Source organism: Brassica oleracea, chromosome C1 (genome assembly GCF_000695525.1).
Source record: "Brassica oleracea var. oleracea cultivar TO1000 chromosome C1, BOL, whole genome shotgun sequence".
Lineage (NCBI taxonomy): Eukaryota > Viridiplantae > Streptophyta > Magnoliopsida > Brassicales > Brassicaceae > Brassica > Brassica oleracea.
This window is the reverse complement of record NC_027748.1, coordinates 8587087-8608431: the sequence shown is the minus strand read 5'-3', so window position 1 is coordinate 8608431 and position 21345 is coordinate 8587087. Positions and strand designations below refer to the sequence as shown.

Here is a 21345-nt window from a genome sequence, read left to right as displayed (position 1 = left end):
TAGCAATAGAGTCCTTAGCAAAAACTAATAAAATATTGGGTGGATCCCACTAATTTTTAAAAATCGGGTTCATAAGGTTGTGATATAAAGACCGACCTTCACTTGTTTCTTGCACTGTTCGGTGATTCCACTGACACGTACCGGTCCGCGATTGGTTCGCTTTTTAATTTTTTTTTTTTAATCAGACGAAAAAAAAAACCAAAAAACTTTCCTATGAAACCGTGGAGACTCTATCAGCGTTAATCATGCTCTAAGGATTTATAGACCACGCTTCTCCAAATGGTAAGAAAACTTAAACACACGGTTGTTAGACCATCATTAATGATTTTGCCGTCGTTCTTGTTCATGTGATCAGTGCCCCAAGATCCTCTGCTTCCACTGGTGCTAGCATTATGATTCATGTTCAGAATGTTGTTAAAGCTCTGGTTCCACTTGTTCTTATCCTCTACTTTGCGGTAAGCGTTATGACAAGAGCTCACAACAACAGATCCACCAATAGATTGGTTGGTCAAAGGATTACCAATAGAAACATTGGATCCAAGTCGTAATTATCTAGCTGAAACGATCCATTATGGAAATCTGAGCGATCTATTGGTGGAAACTTCGAAATGGAAACACCATTGAAGGCAAAGAACCATATTGGTTCCCAACAGCCAACAAACTCATTGGTTTTTTGGAACATGTGAGAAAGGTTGGTGATGATTAACTTGTTGGATTTCAACAGAAGGTTGGTCTCTTTGTGTACGCTTGATTTTACGGCCACTTCCAAAAATCGGTATGTTCCTTAGAGCTCGCCCATCAGTCCAGTATCGGCGACAGTTATTGTATTTGTACCGCGGTTGAGACACGCTGTAGTTGTTGTAGTAACAGAACTTGGTGTTCTTTGAGTTACACCTTGGACACACTCGCAGCGGAAGCTTCTCTTCATTCAATTGAGTGTGTCTTTTCACGCAAACATTCAAGTTCTCCATTTCTCTAACAGCTACCAATTAGTTTTCTTGTTGTTGTTGTAATTTTGTTGGTGTTGTGAGGCCGTGAGGGTGTCTTATATAGGCTCTTGGGAGCTGGAAATTGAAGAAGAGTTAAGTTTGGATTGTAGAAGGGTAAGACTATGAGCCAAACGTGTCAAACTCGTGTCAAAGATTGTGCACTAATAAAATCAGAATATCTATCTATCTATACACCATAAACCTTAGGCTAAGCATAGTAAAAAAAAGCAAGGCTCTTCAACTCTTGGGTGTATATGAAAAGAGAGAAGATATGATAAAATGAGTTAACTAATATACAAAACAAAATTAAGGAAAATTTTAGTTTAATATGCTAATTTAAAATAAACATAAATTATTAGTGTTTATTATGAAAGAGAGTATGAGCGCAAACGTATGCACTTTTTAAGTTTTCTCTATATAAATTTTGTTTTAATTTTTTTCTATAATTTAAAATTATACAAATTGTGATCAATGACCATACTTAATATAAAACAATACCAATAATTAGATAGTAGATGTTCAACCATAATAGAAACATATTTAAACAAATAATCCATTTTCGAAATAGACAAAATACATAAATAACAATCTATTATAGATCTAATAAATTTTTATTATTGAAATTGACAACAACATCTAAATAATTTCTTGGAGACTTATAGTGGTTAATTTTGAGAAAGGAAGAACACATATGTATTTGTATATGAGAATATGCGATTTGAGAATTATAATGTATATGGTTGAGGATATACAATTGAGATATACTTCTAAGTCTATAGGCACTTGTGGTATTGTACATAACACTATTTGTCTGGTTGATAGGCAATAGTGTTATTGTGGATAGCAATATATGGTTGGCTGGTATCTGATCTGGCTTCGACGTACCGGGTCTCTATTTGTGGCCAATAGTGTTATTGTAGATAGCAATATATGGTTGGCTGGTATCTGATCTGGCTTCGATGTACCAGGTCTCCATTTGTGGCCAGTTTAGAAGAAATGGTAGATATATGTGGAAAAAAAAATCAATTATTGTAATCTGTACCGGAAATTTCAGTACTTAGATCGGTGCTATTGTAGTTTAAGACAAGCAATTTTAAATATAATCTGAATACTATAATCTAGATATTCGAATATGCATGACTATACAGTATAATCATTATCCAACAACCAATTATATAAACCAAGAAAACCGATGTTCATTTCTACAAAATAACATCCTTATTGAAACTTCTAAAAAAAAATTCAACTACTTTTTATTTATCTTCTTCTTCCTTATTGAAACTTGGTTTTGAAATTTACAATATGTAAACTGAGCATTAAGAGATACAGTCATACAAATGTCAAAGGTTCGAACCTTTTAGATAATATAATTAGAAGGTACGAATCTTAAGCAAATCATATAAAGAAACGGGTTCACACAAAAATATCGACCCGATCAATACAAAATATATCTCTAGAGTACATAAAAGATCTTAGTTCTCGAAGACAGAAAAAGATCTTCGAACGTCAACGTGAAAACTCTTAGAAGTAGATCCAGAACTGGAAACCGAAGTAGAGGAGGAAGAATAAGCATGATGATGAGATGATGCCATCTTATTAGACATCATCGTCATCATCATCCCACCACTGAAACAATCATCTTTATACTCTTCTTCTTTGATTGTGTCTAGCTTCTGCTTCGCTGCTCTATGCCTCCTCATCACCGTCACGAATTGAGGCGGAGCCACTTCTGATACAAACCTTGCTAGACGTGAAGTAGCCATTTCTTGTGATGTCAAATAAGTATTTAACAAGAACGGTGTGTAAAGAAATTAAAGGAATGATTGAGGTCTCTTGGTTTATTTATGGAACGCTTGAGATATGAAGCTCATATATATATACTAGTGGTGTTTCCGCGCTTCGCGCGGGTGTCAGATTTGAAATTCTTTTGCCAATGTGTTGTATAATTGAAAATGCTGGTCACATTTTGCTATTGGGGTTCACGGGGACATAGTCAAATAGTGGGATGCTATCGACAGAAATGCCAGTTTAAATAATTTTCATGCAAGACATTTGAAATAATATGAAGCGGTGTATTTCTTTATTTGTTTCTTTCTTTTCATCCTAAGCTCTTCAGCATTTCACTTTTTTTTGTCTTAAATTCTACATTTCACAGTTGGAGGAAAAAAGTTGTCACGACAGAAAGAGAATAATAAAACATAAACTACAGATTCTGGTATAGCTTTTAAATAATCTAGCACAATGTGTAGTATATAGACTCTGGGCGTCTTAAAACACTCAAGTGACTCATCGAAACAGGTAATACCGGGATATGAGATGATTTATAAAATATTAAAATCTCATATTTCGAAGCATGGACTTGTGTGAGAGTATAATCCCAATCTTGGTCGTTCAACAGTAGTTGTAATTCTTTTTTTAAAACTGATTTTCATATTAAAAAGGAAACAATGATACAAATATATGAAAATTTAAAAACAGAGAAGAAAGCTACAGAGGGAGATACTTTAGAAGAATGAAGGAAGGAGGTCACAAAGATTCAGAAATTCTAAAAATTGGACACTCGAAGCAGTGTGAGGTATTAAGCTAGATACATGACCAAAGAGAGACGGTATCATCACCAAATCTACACTCTAGATTTCTAAGGGCAGTTGATTTGTTTTTGATCATCCGTACAATGATGCTCAGAATTGTTGCTTCGTCCCTAGAGAGACCAAGATTGAAGCGTCTATTTCTTTCCGTCCGTAAACTATAAATGGTACCATGCCAAAGTTGAATCAGAGCTCTAGAGGAAACAGGGGAGGGAGAAGCAGTAGGTAACCACAGCAATATTAAATCCCAGTCATGTGGAGTTGAGAGAAGTTTAACTTCAACAGAGCACGGCTCCAGAATGTGGAAGAGAAGTAGAACTTGAAGTAAAAATGGTCTCTTGATTCAGGTTGAGGCACATGGTCTCTTGATTCAGGTTGAGGCACACAGAGCAGACAAGTAGTTTCAACATCTAAACCTCATCTTTGGACACGATCCAGAGTGGGATTTCGATTAAGAACGAACAGCCAGACCGAAGTAGAGTTTTTCGGGACACTTCATTCAAACCAACGAAGCCCAAGAAACCAGTGGTTTAGTAATTCTTGTTTCATTCCATTAAAACCCATATTAACATGACAAATTCATCCAAACAAAACCAATACTTTCAAGACTACTAACCTCCAAAAGCCTCTTGTGCTTGCGGATGCTTGCATTTGTCAGGATGAACCATCAAAGATATCTGGTAAACATTCAACTTAGTCTTTTTCGAAAAAAATCTAATTCAAATTAGTCACAAAATTTTCAGTGTATTCTCAATTAGTGGCATAGTAACTAAAATCACCAGAAGAAATCATTAGTAAAATTAAAATGTCTTCACAGTGTGACAAAACTGAAGAATACTTTTGCGTACTGCCGTTTAAAAATAGGTTAAGATGCTCAAACGGGTTCAGCATGAAGCATGAGAGAATCCTACAAATTTGGAACTTTTAAGATATGATCATCAGAAACATGGCTGCAACAAGACGATGATACCGGTAACAATTCTAACAGTAAAGATAAGTCATTTACTATTATACACCAGAAACTAATCATATTTTATCAGATCTACACGAGATCTCCCTAAGCTACGGTACTCTCAAGAGCTAAACATAGATGCTTGAAAATAAAAAAACCATAGATGCTTGAAGTTGGAGCAATGGATATGACTCCTAAATATCCCGCTAAATATCCCACAAATCCGAAACTCCGACCCAGATCCAACCAGCTAAACCAATCTCCTTCAGCAACGGAGTCATCAAACGCCGCCACCACATCCACCACCACTCAACCACCGTCACTACAGAACCGTGCAGCTGCGATTGGAGGTCACGCGCTCGACGTTTGCAGCGAATTCATGCCGTCTCCTACCTTCACATCTTCTGATCCAACTTCCCTCAAGTGTGCCGCGTGCGGTTGCCACCATAACTTCTACCGCCGTGACCCAGACGATTCCTCACTCACTTCCGCCGCGGCTCCACCATCTCTGCTTACATCTTCCACCATCGCTGAAATAGAGTACCAGCCTCACACCGTCAATTGATATACCTTGCTTCCCAGAACCTCAGAAGGCGGAGTTTGAACATCAACCAGTCTTCAAATCGACAAGAGGATTGTAAGAATTCTCCACTGGTAGAGATGTTTAATAGTGATTGACCTTTGAGATTTGGTTGCACTGAGGTTGTTCATCCCATGGACGGAATACATTTATAGTCGAAGATTTGGACCGTTACCTATGGATGATGATGCCGAGTTAATGCGAAAGAGTGGGCAGAGTGGTACGATCGACGTTTATGCTTGGGAAAAATGGATCTGCTTGACCAAAGCTGAAGACGTTATAGAGGCTTTGTGTAGCTTTCGAGATTCCAAGAGTCAAGTCTTAAACGCAGAAGCTGTAAATGTAATAAAGTCCCGGTCAAATAAGTGCATGTCAAGAACCACATTAAAATAAAAGCCCAATTCAAATAAGGGTACGTCGAGAACTGGCTTGAACAAAAAGCGCAAATGGTATGGGAATTCACCACGTGTCGCCAAATGACCTTCTTTCCATGGTGACGTGGAAAAAGGAAAAGAAAACATAGTCTACTTTATTGTATAAGATATATATATATATAGATACTCCTAGCAAAGAGGGTAAAGAGTCAAGCATCATATGTTGTTTGCATAGAAATCAAAATTGGGCATCTGGCTAAATTCGTGTAACTTTCCACTTTGTTGTAACAAAAAAGAGATGAGGAGATTTATTGTAACTATCCTATTTCGCAATAAGGTGAGTTGAATGAATGAGATGAGGTGACTACTTTTTGTGAATGAGTTATTTGATCAGAAATAACTACTTCTCATTTAATTTTAGTAAATACTCTTATGGCTTTCTCAACCTATTTCTTCTTTCTCTGTATTCTATATTTACTCAATTTATTTGGCTTATAAAAATTATTTCAAAAATTCTCTACATAAACATAAATGAAACCCAAATATTTGAAGATTCTACAGACTATACATATTAAAAAGATTTTAATGATTAGGGAGGAACTATGTTAGCTTCGGTGCTTTCTTTCTTCAGGAATTACATACCATATTTATGATTTTTAAATATTTTCTTATTTATCGTTGTAATCTTTAATTTTTTTATATCTTATAAATATTTTAAATTTGTTTTTATAATTCAAGTTTTATACATAAAATTAAATAAATTTTAAAAAATATTTATAATATATTAAAACTAGAATTAGATAAAAAAACAGAAACTCATAATTGTTTTTTTTTAAAGTACATATAGACATAATAATTACATAAATTTAAATATTACAACAAAACTAATATTTTGGTACGGAGAGTGGTTTCATCACCAACATTGCCATTTTTCTTTGTTTTTAGTAGAATGTAAAAGCGTTACAAATCACTAAATCATATCAATATAAGTCTGAAAAACGTTCTGCAAACTCGCTTAAAAGCGTTGGCAGAAACTGTTTGTATAGACTTTAAGTTATTTCATAAACACGTTTTAGAAGCGTTCGGGGAAATGAATCGTTTTGGTAACATTCTAAAATAAAAACAAGAAATGTTTCGTTGAAGTGCTGAAAGCAAATCGCAAACCCGTTTTAATAAAAACGAAAGCCGATTTTATAAATCCTCAAAGAAAGCATTTATAAAACGGTAATAAATCAATCCGATTAAAACTTTTGATACGAAAGTGATTAAGAATTGAGATTGTAGGAAGCCATAAATCGAATTGACATAAACGTAAATACAAAACACGATGCTAAAGAAACCGATGATTCGAGGAAAGACTAAACGGAAACGTTTTTGAAAAACAGACCGTGGAGTCAAGATAAATCTATTTCCTTAACTCTTAATATTCGCTCGTAAGTGCAACGGTTTCCGTATGAATAAAAATCCCAGGATAAAACCACGATAGAATATCACGCGGCACTCGTGAACAGCCCCTACGAACTATAGAACTACGAAACACTCTCTAAAGAAACTTACGCTTGGAGGTTTTGTTGGTTTTTCTCTTGATGTAAAATTTATGGAATGAATAAGGAGGATACGAGATTTTAAAGAGGAGAAGACGAGCCATTTTCTGTAACTGCTGTAGCACGTGCGCACTTTGACGGAAATCTAGCGAAGATCTTAGAGGTTAGGCGTTATGAAAATTACTCAACAAGATATTTTCTCGTTTAAACATTTCAATAAGAAGAGAAAAAACATATCTTTTTTTGACGAATTACATGTTGTTTAGAAACAAAATGCATGTTGTTTTTTACTAAGGAAATATGAAAAAACATTGAGTTTAACTTGACGGCAGCGTCCGGTGGAGAGTCCTCTCTTCTTCTGAGCAAATAAAATCATTTTGCAAATAATAATGAGATATATTAAAAAAAAAAAGATTAAATTGGCCTTTTATGAAAATGGGGATTTATTTGGCCTGAATGGAATTTGAGATTTATTTGGCAATTTTCCCAAATCTAGTATAACGAGTTCTTTTAAATCCTTTTTTTTTTGTCGACTCCACTATTATTATTAATAAACATTTGTAAGTTTCTTTTGAGGAAAAAAATTAAAACATTTTGTTAGTTGATGAGAGAATTCGCATGAAAACCAAATGAATAGAAAATTCACAGTATATATACCACTGACAAAGAAAGACTTTTTGTTGGTTCAATAATAGACAATAGAGTTTACGAGAAGGAGACCTCTCTCGAGAGGAAAACTCTCTTGAGAGGAAAAGGTGACCTGTCATCACCGAGGTCACTCAGCAATTATAAACAACGGTTTCACTTTGTCAACTTACATATGTAACCGTTACAACACACATCATGTGATCAAAACTTTGGTTTTTACAATAAACTGGACTGGCCGATCAATTTAGTAATGCAATTGTGAATCTCGTTCGGTGTGATTATAGCACATAAGTTTAAATATATGTGTGTGAATATAGCACAAAAAGTTAACCAACGAACACAGAAGAAACCAACTCTGGATTTTTTCGGTGGATCATTGAGTACCCCTGCTTTTTCATGTAGAAAATCATGTATTTATCCTTAAACTAAGGATTGTTGTCCCCATTTCTTTTCACTTTCAGTTAATTTGAGATATTTGAAACATAACATATTACATATGCATGCAAGTTGACGAACAAAAATGCATGCAAGTTATGAAACAGACGTGTGTCGTTAACTCATAATATGTGTCCGTTAGTGGACGGACCTCCCTTTGGACCTCCCTTTGCAAGAAAAATGATGTTCTTTTTTTTTTAGAAAGAAATGTTTTTTTTTGACAAAAGAAAGAAATGTTCTTGTTTTGTTTTTTTTTCCCTTACAACATTTGGATCTTTTCTTTATCAGCTACGAAAAAAATCATTTGCCAAAAAAAAAAATCTACCTAATGTATTAAAATTAAAGTATTATATGGAATTAGCTGTGATATCACATGATATATTACGGGTTTCGTCATTAAAGTTTTATAATATCTTTAAAATTTCATTAACAATAATATTTTCATGTTAATATAGTCACAAAACAGAAAATATTTGAACTTTTTAAAATTAAATACCTACAAAATACTCATACATTTTCAAGATTATTACCAATAATATTTTTTATTTTAAATATAAATGACCGATAAGTATATATTAATTATTATTAAGGTTTTATTAGAATAGCAAATAAATAGTCTAAAACTAAAAAAATGTGAGATAAGATAAATAAACAAATAAAAATAATTTAAATAAAGCATATACACAAATTTAAATATAAATTATAATCTAAAAATAATTATTTTTTGAAAAATGTAGATCAAAATTAAATTAACATTTTTTTAAAAAATGTTTGACGCATTTGAACTATTCTACAAAGTTAAAAAAAAATTGACAAATAAAAATATTGTAGAGTACTAGTTACCACCTATGTTTTTTAGTATATTATTTAGAATAAAGGTATTGTCCTACCTTTTTTTAAGAATATACATGTTTTTTTTTTTGCAAAATGATAGACATCATTTACAAGATAAAAATGTTCAAGAAGTCATTCAATGCAATACCTAAAAGTTTAACCAAAATATCGGTATACTCAAAATTTTAGAATCCTTTTATATAGAGAACGATACTTGTATATGTCTTTAAAAATTCTTACGTACGGATCAGTTTAAATTCTCCTCTCGAATGTTTCTTCAGTTCAATAAGAAAATTATAAATTACTGGGTTACAAAAAAATTACAACAAAAGAGTTATAGTAAACTACAACAAAAGAGTTATAGGAACTGATATCCCAAGATATTAAAATAGTCAGCTACTTACAAACACTTTGGTCGACCAAGTTGTCTACATTACGTTTTATATATTAGTCTTTTATTAACTTAATTTAAGTCTTTTTTTTACTTAATTTTAAGTCTTATTTTTACTAAATTTTAAGTCATTTTCTTGTTCCATAAATAAACTTATTTTGATAGATGTGGCAGTCCAACGTCTTCCACTTTCTTTCTATCCTTTTAATAATAATAGCATATAAAAGACATGACAAGAAATGTATGTATATATATCACATAAGCATAGGTGACGTATTTAATATACTTTTTGATATGTATATAATATACTTTTGCCCACCTCAAAGATGGGTTAGTCGTCGAACCCTTCAAGCAGAGTCGTCGTCATGGAAAAGGATATTACTCTGCCCATTCTAGCAGGAGATTGCGTCTCTGGCGATAGGAAGCGAGTAAGAATGGCTGATCCAGAATCTACCGTCGGCGGAGAGGGCAGACCTGTTAAATTACCCAAAATCAAAGACAACGGTAATGATTCCACGATGAAACTCACTAGTTTTCTATTTTTCTTTTTAAATTCCATATGTTTCGAATATCAAGAGAGTAGTTGAGTGATCATTTAATTTAGCACAAAACTATCGTTACTAAAATCAAAAAAATATTGAGATAAGGATTAAAATAACTCTTTAGAAGGGAGAGATATTATATCATGTGTCATTTTTAGAGCAGTTTGTAAGCAATCAAGGTAATGTTTTTTTGGTTAATACTTAATAGCCTTTTTTACTGAACGAATAATTAAAACTAGCAATCTATATACTTTTTAAATGTGAAAATTATTGTGTTTTACTACAAAAAAAACTAATCCGTATAAAAAAGCAAATCTGGTGAATGTACTTGTTATAGTTTAAAACAAGTGTAGAATCTATCTGAATTTGTGTATTTTGTTGACAAAAAAAAAAATCAATGCGTTTGAAACTAAACATTCGGGTGAGTTTATGAATGTGATAACGTGTTCGTCTGTTCGAACTTCGGTGACTGAGACACTTTTAAATAGCGTTCATTCAAATTTTTATTTCAAAATAAAATTTATTTACTTAATTGTTTTTAAATTTTTTTCTTAAAATAAAACATACCAAAATTATGCTAACAGTTCTTACGTTGATGACTAATACATTTTTTCCTCTATATATATATCTTAGGAGATGTAGTAGGGTCAACATCGGAGGCAACCCAGGTCCCTGTCGATTCAATAATGGCTGACGTGGCGACTAACGATCTAGACGGAAAAACAAACGCCGGCCACGGGGTAGTCTCAGTCATGGGACGGCAGAGAGCTATGACGACCGCCGTTTCCACTGTCGTCGACGAGATCCCTTCTTATGATATTTTTGGAATTTTCGATGGTCTTAGGCTTGCTAAATTATTAGAGGAGAGGCTGTGTCGGCTCGTGAAGGAGGAGGTAACGGCATGCCACGGCCGTGGAGTTGCCGCAGACTGGAGTGAAGTGACGAGATCATGTTTTTCGGAAGCGGTGGGGACTGTGAGGTCTACTGCAGCGAAAGCGGTGGTTACTATTGTCGGAAGAGAGGAGGTAATTGTGCTTTGCCGTGGCGGCGCTAGGGCGGTTCTTTACTCTCAAGGCGGAATCTCTTTGCCTCTTTGCGACATCCACCGTCACCATGTAATAGCTTTGCCGCTTTGCCTTTTGATAATATTTTATTTTTGCACCACCTTAATTGTGGCTTGTATTTAATTTAGTACCTAGATTTTAATCCGTGCTAGTTTTTTCGATACAAATATATGAAAATTTAAAAACAGAGAAGAAAGCTAGAGAGGGAGATACTTTAGAAGAATGAAGGAAGGAGGTCACAAAGATTCAGAAATTCTAAAAATTGGACACTCGAAACAGTGTGAGGTATTAAGCTAGATACCTGACCAAAGAGAGACGGTATCATCACCAAATCTACACTCTAGATTTCTAAGGGCAGTTGATTTGTTTTTGATCATCCGTACAATGATGCTCAGAATTGTTGCTTCGTCCCTAGAGAGACCAAGATTGAAGCGTTTATTTCCTTCCGTCCGTAAACCATAAATGGTACCATGCCAAAGTTGAATCAGAGCTCTAGAGGAAACAGGGGAGGGAGAAGCAGTAGGTAACCACAGCAATATTAAATCCCAGTCATGTGGAGTTGAGAGAAGTTTAACTTCAACAGAGCACGGCTCCAGAATGTGGAAGAGAAGTAGAACTTGAAGTAAAAATGGTCTCTTGATTCAGGTTGAGGCACACAGAGCAGACAAGTAGTTTCAACATCTAAACCTCATCTTTGGACACGATCCAGAGTGGGATTTCGATTAAGAACGAACAGCCAGACCGAAGTAGAGTTTTTCGGGACACTTCATTCAAACCAACGAAGCCCAAGAAACCAGTGGTTTAGTAATTCTTGTTTCATTCCATTAAAACCCATATTAACATGACAAATTCATCCAAACAAAACCAATACTTTCAAGACTACTAACCTCCAAAAGCCTCTTGTGCTTGCGGATGCTTGCATTTGTCAGGATGAACCATCAAAGATATCTGGTAAACATTCAACTTAGTCTTTTTCGAAAAAAATCTAATTCAAATTAGTCACAAAATTTTCAGTGTATTCTCAATTAGTGGCATAGTAACTAAAATCACCAGAAGAAATCATTAGTAAAATTAAAATGTCTTCACAGTGTGACAAAACTGAAAAATACTTTTGTGTACTGCAGTTTAAAAATAAGTTAAGATGCTCAAACGGGTTCAGCTTGAAGCATGAGAGAATCCTACAAATTTGGAACTTTTAAGACATGATCATCAAAAACATGGCTGCAACAAGACGATGATACCGGTAACAATTCTAACAGTAAAGATAAGTCATTTACTATTATACACCAGAAACTAATCATATTTTATCAGATCTACACGAGATCTCCCTAAGCTACGGTACTCTCAAGAGCTAAACATAGATGCTTGAAAATAAAAAAACCATAGATGCTTGAAGTTGGAGCAATGGATATGACTTCTAAATATCCCCCTAAATATCCCAAAAATCCGAAACTCCGGCCCAGATTCAACCAGCTAAACCAATCTCCTTCAGCAACGGAGTCATCAAACGCCGCCACCACATCCACCACCACTCAACCACCGTCACTACAGAACCGCGCAGCTGCGATTGGAGGTCACGCGCTCGACGTTTGCAGCGAATTCATGCCGTCTCCTACCTTCACATCTTCTGATCCAACTTCCCTCAAGTGTGCCGCGTGCGGTTGCCACCATAACTTCTACCGCCGTGACCCAGACGATTCCTCACTCACTTCCGCCGCGGCTCCACCATCTCTGCTTACATCTTCCACCATCGCTGAAATAGAGTACCAGCCTCACACCGTCAATTGATATACCTTGCTTCCCAGAACCTCAGAAGGCGGAGTTTGAACATCAACCAGTCTTCAAATCGACAAGAGGATTGTAAGAATTCTCCACTGGTAGAGATGTTTAATAGTGATTGACCTTTGAGATTTGGTTGCACTGAGGTTGTTCATCCCATGGACGGAATACATTTATAGTCGAAGATTTGGACCGTTACCTATGGATCGACGTTTATGCTTGGAAAAATGGATCTGCTTGACCAAAGCTGAAGACGTTATAGAGGCTTTGTGTAGCTTTCGAGATTCCAAGAGTCAAGTCTTAAACGCAGAAGCTGTAAATGTAATAAAGTCCCGGTCAAATAAGTGCATGTCAAGAACCACATTAAAATAAAAGCCCAATTCAAATAAGGGTACGTCGAGAACCGGCTTGAAACAAAAAGCGCAAATGGTCTGGGAAGGCGCCACATGTCGCGAAATGCCCTTCTCTCCAGGGTGACGTGGCAGGAGGAGGAAAGAGTATACCCTACTTTATTATATAAGACTAGTGGTATGCCCGCCCTACGGGCGGGTTGTTTACCATTTTTCCTATTGATATATGAATTAGTTTAAGCCTGCTTGGTCTATTTGGAACGTTTACGAATTTCGTTGCCCTAGTGCATGTATCGTAATGATGGGGTACATTTGTTTTTTTTTGTAGTTGCAGTTTAGTTCCTAACCTAAGCAGTAGTGATTTGTTTTTCTAAAAATAGTTAATGAACCGAAACGTTAGAATTGAATTTGGTAGCGTTAAAACTTTTTAAAAAATAGTAGGTATGCATTACGTATTTAGCAGTTTTTGTGTGTTTAAAATTTTCTTAGGAGATGATTAAAAAAACAGTTTTTATCTATGAATATATTGGCCGAGTAAAGATCATATAATTATATATGTAAGGGTATATATAATTATAATTAGATTTTCGATTTCAGATTCTAGTAATGCTTAAGGGAAAGTTTTGTTGGCCTGAAATTATTTTAATGTAATTCAAAAGACATGTTTTGTGTACTACTATATTCACACTCACTGGAAACAAAACTCAACTCATGGGTCCTGATCCACATGAGGTCGTTAGATAGAAGACAAAAACCTAACACCATAGTCTGTTTTGACACATTTTTAGCAGTAGTTTGATCAGTAACCAAGCTGAAAGATCTATCTCCAAGTATTTCTTCATATTCAAGGAAGTAATCCTAGAAACTATATATTTCATTCTTAACATTAAAAAGAGGGGCAGTACACAAAGATTACAACAAAACATATAACAAAACATGTTGTCCAAAAACAAACATGTCTCACCCAAATGCATTCAGATTAAAACGTGATCAAACTTGAGGAAGTATGAAGCCCACTAACACAATTTGTTGCAAACCAATGACGACATAGCCCACGCTTCATAAAAAATCATTGTAGACCATGAACTTTGTTCACTAACATGTATTGAGAAAGAAGGAAGTGAGTGAGGAAAGGCAATGTCCCTGAAGCTCCAAGCTCAGCGTTTCCTCTTGTTGATAATGTTACGTATATGTAGAGGCTCACCCTCATTATAAGAAGATTTACTGTACTGTACACCAGCATATTTTGCTTCGTGTAAACAAATTAATCAGGTAAAAATGATCTTATGTGAAGTTTCAGTTCTCAATGTTGAGTCAGCCAAATGATCTTATGATCTGCACAATAGATTATTGTTGCTAGACAGATCAAAGATACCAACATATAAAAAATATTAAATGGACAATAAAAAAATTCACATCCTTAGAAGATAATATGTTAATCCAAGTGCATGGAGAAAAAAAAACACTTGGATTAAAAAGTTTCCGTGCGGGAGTAAAAATTGTGTGTGAGGAGTGATATGTGTCTTAAAGTGTAATAAAGAAGTGGAAATGTGACTCAAAGTGTAAATGTTTCATAAATAAAACGTATCCACTTGTTGCATCAAAGACTGTAGGTAGAAGTGAGTTTTCTTCAATTACACGTGCCTTAGAACTACTCAGAAAACAGTTGTCTTTGTACTTTGAAATCTTCTTAGGAGATGATAGAAAAACAGTTTTATCTATGAATATGTTGGCGAGTAAAGATCATATAAATATATATTAAGTGCGGGGTGGTTGTTAGTTGTTTTTGCTATAGATTGCGCTGTGATGTTTTATGTTATCTATGACAGTTTTATGTTTAAATAGTGTTATGTGAAAGGGGTAAAATATGATTTATTTCATTGGTATATGGAAGCCAAAATGAATTATATTTTTTTTGATAATCCAGTATCCGACCGCTAAGCGCGATCGACTAACCCACCGGGCCTAAACCCATGCCATTATAGGATTTTTAAGCGTGATTATTGTTGCTAAACAGATCAAAGATACCAACATATAAAAAATATTACATGGACAATAAAAAATTTCACATCCTTAGACGATAATATGTTAATCCAAGTGCGTGGAGAAAAAAAAACACTTGGATTAAAAAGTTTCCGTGCGGGAGTAAAAATTGTGTGTGAGGAGTGATATGTGTCTTAAAGTGTAATAAAGAAGTGGAAATGTGTCTCAAAGTGTAAATGTTTCATAAATAAAACGTATCCACTTGTTGCATCAAAAACTGTAGGTAGAAGTGAGTTTTCTTCAGTTACACGTGCCTTAGAACTACTCAGAAAACAGTTGTCTTTGTGCTTTGAAATCTTCTTAGGAGATGATAGAAAAACAGTTTTATCTATGAATATGTTGGCCGAGTAAAGATCATATAAATATATATTAAGTGCAGGGTGAAAATATGATTTATTTCATTGGTATATGGAAGCCAAAATGAATTATATAACATAAACCATAACAAAGAGGGACAAATATTGTAATGTTTCCTCGACACCTCTCTTTGTTACTAAGAATCCGCATAGAACTACTCAGCATGAGTATTGTCATTGCATTTGATTCCCTCATCTATGCTTGTTTGATATATGTGCTTCGATTTTCCCTTTGATTTTCTTTCATGTTTTTTATATTAAGTAACGCATGGGATATTGTTTTTTTGGTTATATAAAATGGTCATTTTGTTCTGGGAATTGCTTGTTAATTGTTGGCGACACAATGGAAGAGGAATCTTTTTGACAGAAATCACTACTTTTCTTTCACAAAAAGATGTAGAAAACAGAGAAAGAAAATAAAAGATTGTGGTTAAGTTTGACGACACATGCGTTTGCCGATTTCTTTAGGTTTTGATATATTTTTCTTTTGTTCACTGAGCAACCAAAACTGCGAAAAATATCAGTCAGTGGTCGTAACTGCAGTGTTACTGAAACGGACATGGCCGATATCTATTTAAGGATTGTTAGTTCATGGTTATGTTGTTAAGCAATTTATAGATTTATTAAGCCAAGCCTTTTGTAACACTTAGGTGTTCAGATGCTATGATCTAAGTGGTGAATATGTTATAATGACATTCTTGCTTCAACGCTGAATTTTATTATATAAGATGCATATTTTTATTTATTTTTAGGTTTGTTTAAAATGTTTATGACAGTTTAGTGGTTTTCCAGGGAGCACACAAAATATATTTTAATTTAAAATAGAAATTTTCATTTATTGGAAGATTTTATTATTTGTATGTAACTTTTTATTCGTAAATTCATTAAGTAAACACATGACATAAGATACTCATCAAGTTTAAAACAAAAAGTAACATAAGACAAATAATGAACCAAACGAAAGTCGGTCAACATAGCAAACCGAAAAGTAAAGGAAACTAACAAACAAACAACTCTTCTTTCAGTACAAAACAAAACTCATGTTTGTTCTACGTATTTAGTATCTCAAACACTAAAAGATTTCATACTGCAGTGCGACTCTATAAACCTAATCAGGTCCAAATCATACCCATTCCTTGAAGTTTCTTGCTTAGCAGGTCTACACCCCATTTCCCTTCGTTCTCTCGCTTCCTCTTCCTCCCTAGATACGTGTCTGCTGAAGATGTAGAATGACACCCTGCCACTTGAGCTTCCTGCATGCTCCACCCAATTCGCTACCATGTCACATCTAAACAGATAGAGAGTAGCAATGTCTTTACCATGGGATATTTAAGCCGTTTGACCATGCCGTACACGCCCACGACACAACGGAGTAGCTAATCATGGTACTCTTTTGAATGAAAACGCACGAGACCAAACGCTTATTAATTTCCTACTACAACATCTGTGTGCCAACGAATTGAAAGTAATATCATTTAGTCACAAGCTAGAATGATGCAAAGATAATAATATGTTACTGAAACCCATCGAGTTAATACCAATCCAGTGTTTTGTTTTTTTTTTAAACTAAGCACACCATATAAGCTTCGCGAGGGAAAAGTTGAAAACGTTAGGCTACAAAACATTACTAATAACTGATAATTGATATTCAAACCCGCCGAAGAAAAACAGTAACTGATAATAAAGATTATAACTATTTATCCAATGGTAGTGGGACTTTTTCTTTCTTCGGTGCCGGTAAACCAGTAAGAGGTAGCATGTAAACAAGCAAGAGAAACCATTATCAGATCATCATCATAAAGTGACAAATATATAGAGATAGAGATGGAACATCCACATTGGTCAGAGTAGCGGCGGTAGAATGGAAGTAGCAGGAAAACAAAAATCAAAAGAGAACATTTTGTAAATAGTAATAAAAGAAATAAAGAGGCCGTGGCGTTTTTGAATGACAGCAAATCGATTTGTTGATTTTTTAGAAGATGTCTTGGTTTTATACCAGAACGTTTTCTCACAAAGAGAAGAGACTGATTTTGTGTGTGGAAGTTTAATATAAAGGTACATGTTCATCAAGGAGATAGTACCTGGTGAGAGGTGGCCATGAAGTCTGGACTTTCGAGAGAATGTGTTCCTCATGTTTATTCAGTGAATCTAACAGCGACAAGAGCATCACAAAACAATGAGCTCATAAAGTGAGCATTCATTCAAAAGGTGTTTGAATGTGTTAAGTCTATGATAATTGATTGAGGACTGAATGAGCGTTGCCTAAAAAGGGAAATAATGAATCAGTTATCAAAAACATGAAAAGGTCGAAATCCTAAACTAATAATTGTAAGAAACAGAAGACATACCTTCACATCTATAAGGAACATGTCAACTCCCATCATCTCCCCATCTTTCTTCACATTCCGGTTTTCCTAAAATCGCAGGAGTCTGGTGTGAACCATCTGCTTGCAACGGCTGGCCTTACGCTCCAAGAAATGAACTTGAGAAGACGCCACAGTCGAAATGAATAGGATTTCGTCTCTGTTTTGGTTTGTATATATATGCATCCGCAAGACTAAATGAGAAATTAAAGAAGAATTGGAGACGATGTAGTAGTGTAATGAGATAACGTTATTGATTGACATTTCAGGTGAGCCTAACGTGATTGGGAAGATGAAAGGGAAGCGTGACCGCCTCCGTCGAAGTGAAGATCTAATGCAACGAAAGAGTAACTCTAACGTGGACCTGAAAAATCGGGCAAATAAAAGTTACGCAGCCCAAATCACTGGCGTTTTTCACGAACAATTTCATTTTAAATGAGCAGCTGACGTGGCGAAAAAAGCCCCTACCTCTCAGATGACGTGGACGCATGAGGAGGGAGGTAAGTTAACTTTATTATATAAGATATGTAGATGATGGTGTGTATCGCCTACGTCCAAGGGCATCTGTTTTGACGTTTTGTACCGTCAATAGGTTTTGTTATTAAATGCAATGGACACGTGTATTATACGTCTTAATTGATTTTGTCACGAGTGATTTTAGTTTACTTCTTTTAAAGAGTAATTTTTAGTTTACGTTTCAAAATTTTTTAAAACATTAAAATTAATACTCCTGGATTTCTCTATAACCTCTTCTTGAACAAAACGTTCATAAGGTGTGACTAACTGCTTACTCACGAATTACATGCAATAAAACAATGAGATAACAAGTAAGAAAATTGTAACTAAGAGAGAAAATAGTGATGCGTTTGCCAACTTCTCAATATATATATAGGGATAGAAAATGAAGTTAAGAAAGGGGAGTGTATTCAACTAAGAGCTTCAAGTGATTTGTATTAAAATGATAAATTCACTATTATTTAAATATGTATTAAAAAAAACAACCAAGTTGCTTTGGTCTAGTGGTATAAGAGCTCCAGCTGGAGTGTCCGCCCCTGGGTTCGAGCCTTGGCCGCATAATTTACATGTGGACTGCAGCATCCGAGACCGAAGACCGTTACACGGTGAGCCACATGGTGACGCCCTGACAGCGTCCATGCTCACTTCGGTCTCTAGTCTGGACCACCTCGGTGGGGCCAGGATACTCGGTTAGTAAAAAAAAAAAATGTATTTAAAAAAAACACTTTAAAATCCAATGTTATTGAACTTGTCATTTCATAAAACACTCTGAAATCCAATGTTATTGAACAAAATTTAAGTTGGAGATTTTAGAGTATTTTAATTGTTTCTAGAGTGTTTGAGGAGAGTTTCTTAGTTATAAAAATAAAAATTCAAATCTCACTGTTTTAGTTGAGATTCTAGAATGTTTTAACAAAAATCACACCAAATTCTCTAATTCTCCTGCAATCAGCTACATATTCATTAAAAATCAAATTACTTCAAATTTCAGATTCAATACACCCAAAAAGAGAAAATATTAACAAAAATAAATAAATAAATTTAGTAAAAGAGTTAATATGCACGTGTCAAATGAACTGTGGAAACCTGTCATATCTTTCTTTGTCGGAATCGATGACTGACAAAAGAAGGCTTTTCCGCGTCTAAACTTGTGGTAAACTGTAAGTGGTCGTATCCACGTGTCTGTCAGCAAAATCTGGGAGTTTTCTTATGTCCTTGGTATAGTTTTAGATTTTCTTAAATATCATTTTTTTGTCAACATTAAGATTTTTTCATATTTTTCATAAAAGATTTTTTTTAAATATCATATAAATGGCCTTTGGCTCTAGGAAATCTGAGAGAACAATTTGGTCTATATATGTTACTTTTATCTATTTCTGTTATATTTATTTGGCAAAAATTATGTTATATTTATAGTTAATTATTCATACACATTTTTAACAACCATTAGAAATTGGAGATATGATATTCACTAGCTTTAGACACATGTGTTGTTTCAGGCTACGCGTGAGTTATATTGAACTGAATAATATTATATAAAAAAATATTTTTTTTATTATTTTATTTTATTACATCATTGATTCGTAATCAATTTAAGAAAACATACAATTTAATTGGACTTATTGACTTTTGTAGTCTTCTTGATGTATATGTAATTTTTTTTTGTAAATTGACTTATTTTATTTAATATTTAATATATAATAAGATATTATTATGGTAGTTTCAGATATTAACCCTGCTTTGTTTTTATCATTACAAGATCCTTTCTCATATATTTAAATTTGTTACATTTATCATTTTTATTTGTATGTGAATTTTTGTATATTAAATTATATATAACTAATTTTTAAATTTGATTTTTATTTTTATTTTTAGTTTGAAGTAAGTATTAATAGTAACACAATTAATTAATAAAATATGAAGAATCAAGTCTGAGATTTTCGAGTTATGTAAAAAAAATATAATTATGTATAGAACATAAATTATCTTAGTTTAAAAGATCGGAATCTCATCTCGAATAAATTCACGAAAATAAAAAGTACTCCAATAACCTACTTAAAATATAAAACCCCCTTTTCAAAAAAAAAAACGTACTTAATAATATTTTTTTACGTATAATAGTTAAAAACTAACAATTAAATATCGATCTAGAATATTATTTTAATATATCTAATGGTAAAATATTAATTGTAATAAACAAATTTTGAATTTTGTAACATTACAAGAATTAGAAGTCTTTAAAAACAGACATGAGTAAAGCGTGTCAAGATAAATTTATGGCTATAAAAACAGACATGAGTAAAACTTATGATAGAGTTGAATGAATCTTTATTCAACAACTTCTTTCTAAGATGGGTTTTGATAATCATTGGATAAAACTGATGATGGAATGCATTTCTTCAGTCCAGTATAGAGTGTTATTAAATGGGCAACCAAAAGGAAATATTATTCCGCAGCGGGGGCGTCGTCAGGGGGATCCTTTATCTCCTTATCTATTTATTATGTGTACGGAAGCGTTGGTAACGAATATTAAAAAGGCGGAGAGGGAGAAACATCTGACGGTTATAAAAGTTGCTAGGGCTTGTCCCCCGATATCTCATTTACTCTTTGCAGATGATAGCTTTTTTCTGTAAAGCTAAAAGAGAGGAATGTCAGACTATTCTTAGGATTCTTTAGGAATATGAAGTGACATCAGGTCAACAGATAAATTTTGAAAAATCATCGATCCAATTTGGACATAAGATTGAGGAAGACTTAAGACAAGATATGCGGGATATTCTGGGAATACAGAACCTATGTGGCATGAGATCATATTTAGGAATACCTGAGAGTTTGAGAGGTTCAAAGGTACAAGTATTTGGTTTTGTTCAAGAGAGATTGAATAATAGAGTCAATGGCTAGACTTTCAAGTTTTTCACTAAAGGGGGTAAAGAGGTGATTATAAAATCGGTGGTAACAGCTCTGCCAAACCATGTAATGAGTTGTTTCCGGATTCCG

General features: G+C 34.1%; 3 protein-coding genes and 1 pseudogene across 3 annotated transcripts; 3 read left to right on the top strand and 1 right to left on the bottom strand.

The window, feature by feature from the left end:
- Positions 1-239: 239 nt before the first annotated feature.
- LOC106330674 lies at positions 240-971 on the bottom strand (annotated as a pseudogene).
- Positions 972-4692: 3721 nt separating this feature from the next.
- LOC106330667 (zinc-finger homeodomain protein 9-like) lies at positions 4693-5094 on the top strand. The gene has a single exon (XM_013769102.1). The coding sequence runs from the start codon at positions 4693-4695 to the stop codon at positions 5092-5094; it is 402 nt and encodes a 133-aa protein (XP_013624556.1).
- Positions 5095-9643: 4549 nt separating this feature from the next.
- On the top strand, positions 9644-11064 carry LOC106330660 (probable protein phosphatase 2C 54). The gene is made up of 2 exons (XM_013769098.1): positions 9644-9839; positions 10511-11064. Exons 1-2 carry the CDS (start codon positions 9701-9703, stop codon positions 11062-11064), a joined length of 693 nt encoding a protein of 230 aa, XP_013624552.1. The 5' UTR covers positions 9644-9700.
- A 1263-nt stretch (positions 11065-12327) lies between these two features.
- Positions 12328-12729, top strand: LOC106330654 (zinc-finger homeodomain protein 9-like). Its single transcript, XM_013769093.1, has one exon. The coding sequence runs from the start codon at positions 12328-12330 to the stop codon at positions 12727-12729; it is 402 nt and encodes a 133-aa protein (XP_013624547.1).
- The last annotated feature ends 8616 nt before the right edge of the window (positions 12730-21345 follow it).

Bases quoted from the DNA above. Each gene is read 5' to 3' on its own strand.
- LOC106330667 (XM_013769102.1), top strand. From the start codon at position 4,693: ATGCTTGAAGTTGGAGCAATGGATATGACTCCTAAATATCCCGCTAAA.
- LOC106330660 (XM_013769098.1), top strand. From the start codon at position 9,701: ATGGAAAAGGATATTACTCTGCCCATTCTAGCAGGAGATTGCGTCTCT. The intron at 9,840-10,510 runs GTAATGATTCCA...TATATATCTTAG, and splicing joins ACCCAAAATCAAAGACAACG to GAGATGTAGTAGGGTCAACA.
- LOC106330654 (XM_013769093.1), top strand. From the start codon at position 12,328: ATGCTTGAAGTTGGAGCAATGGATATGACTTCTAAATATCCCCCTAAA.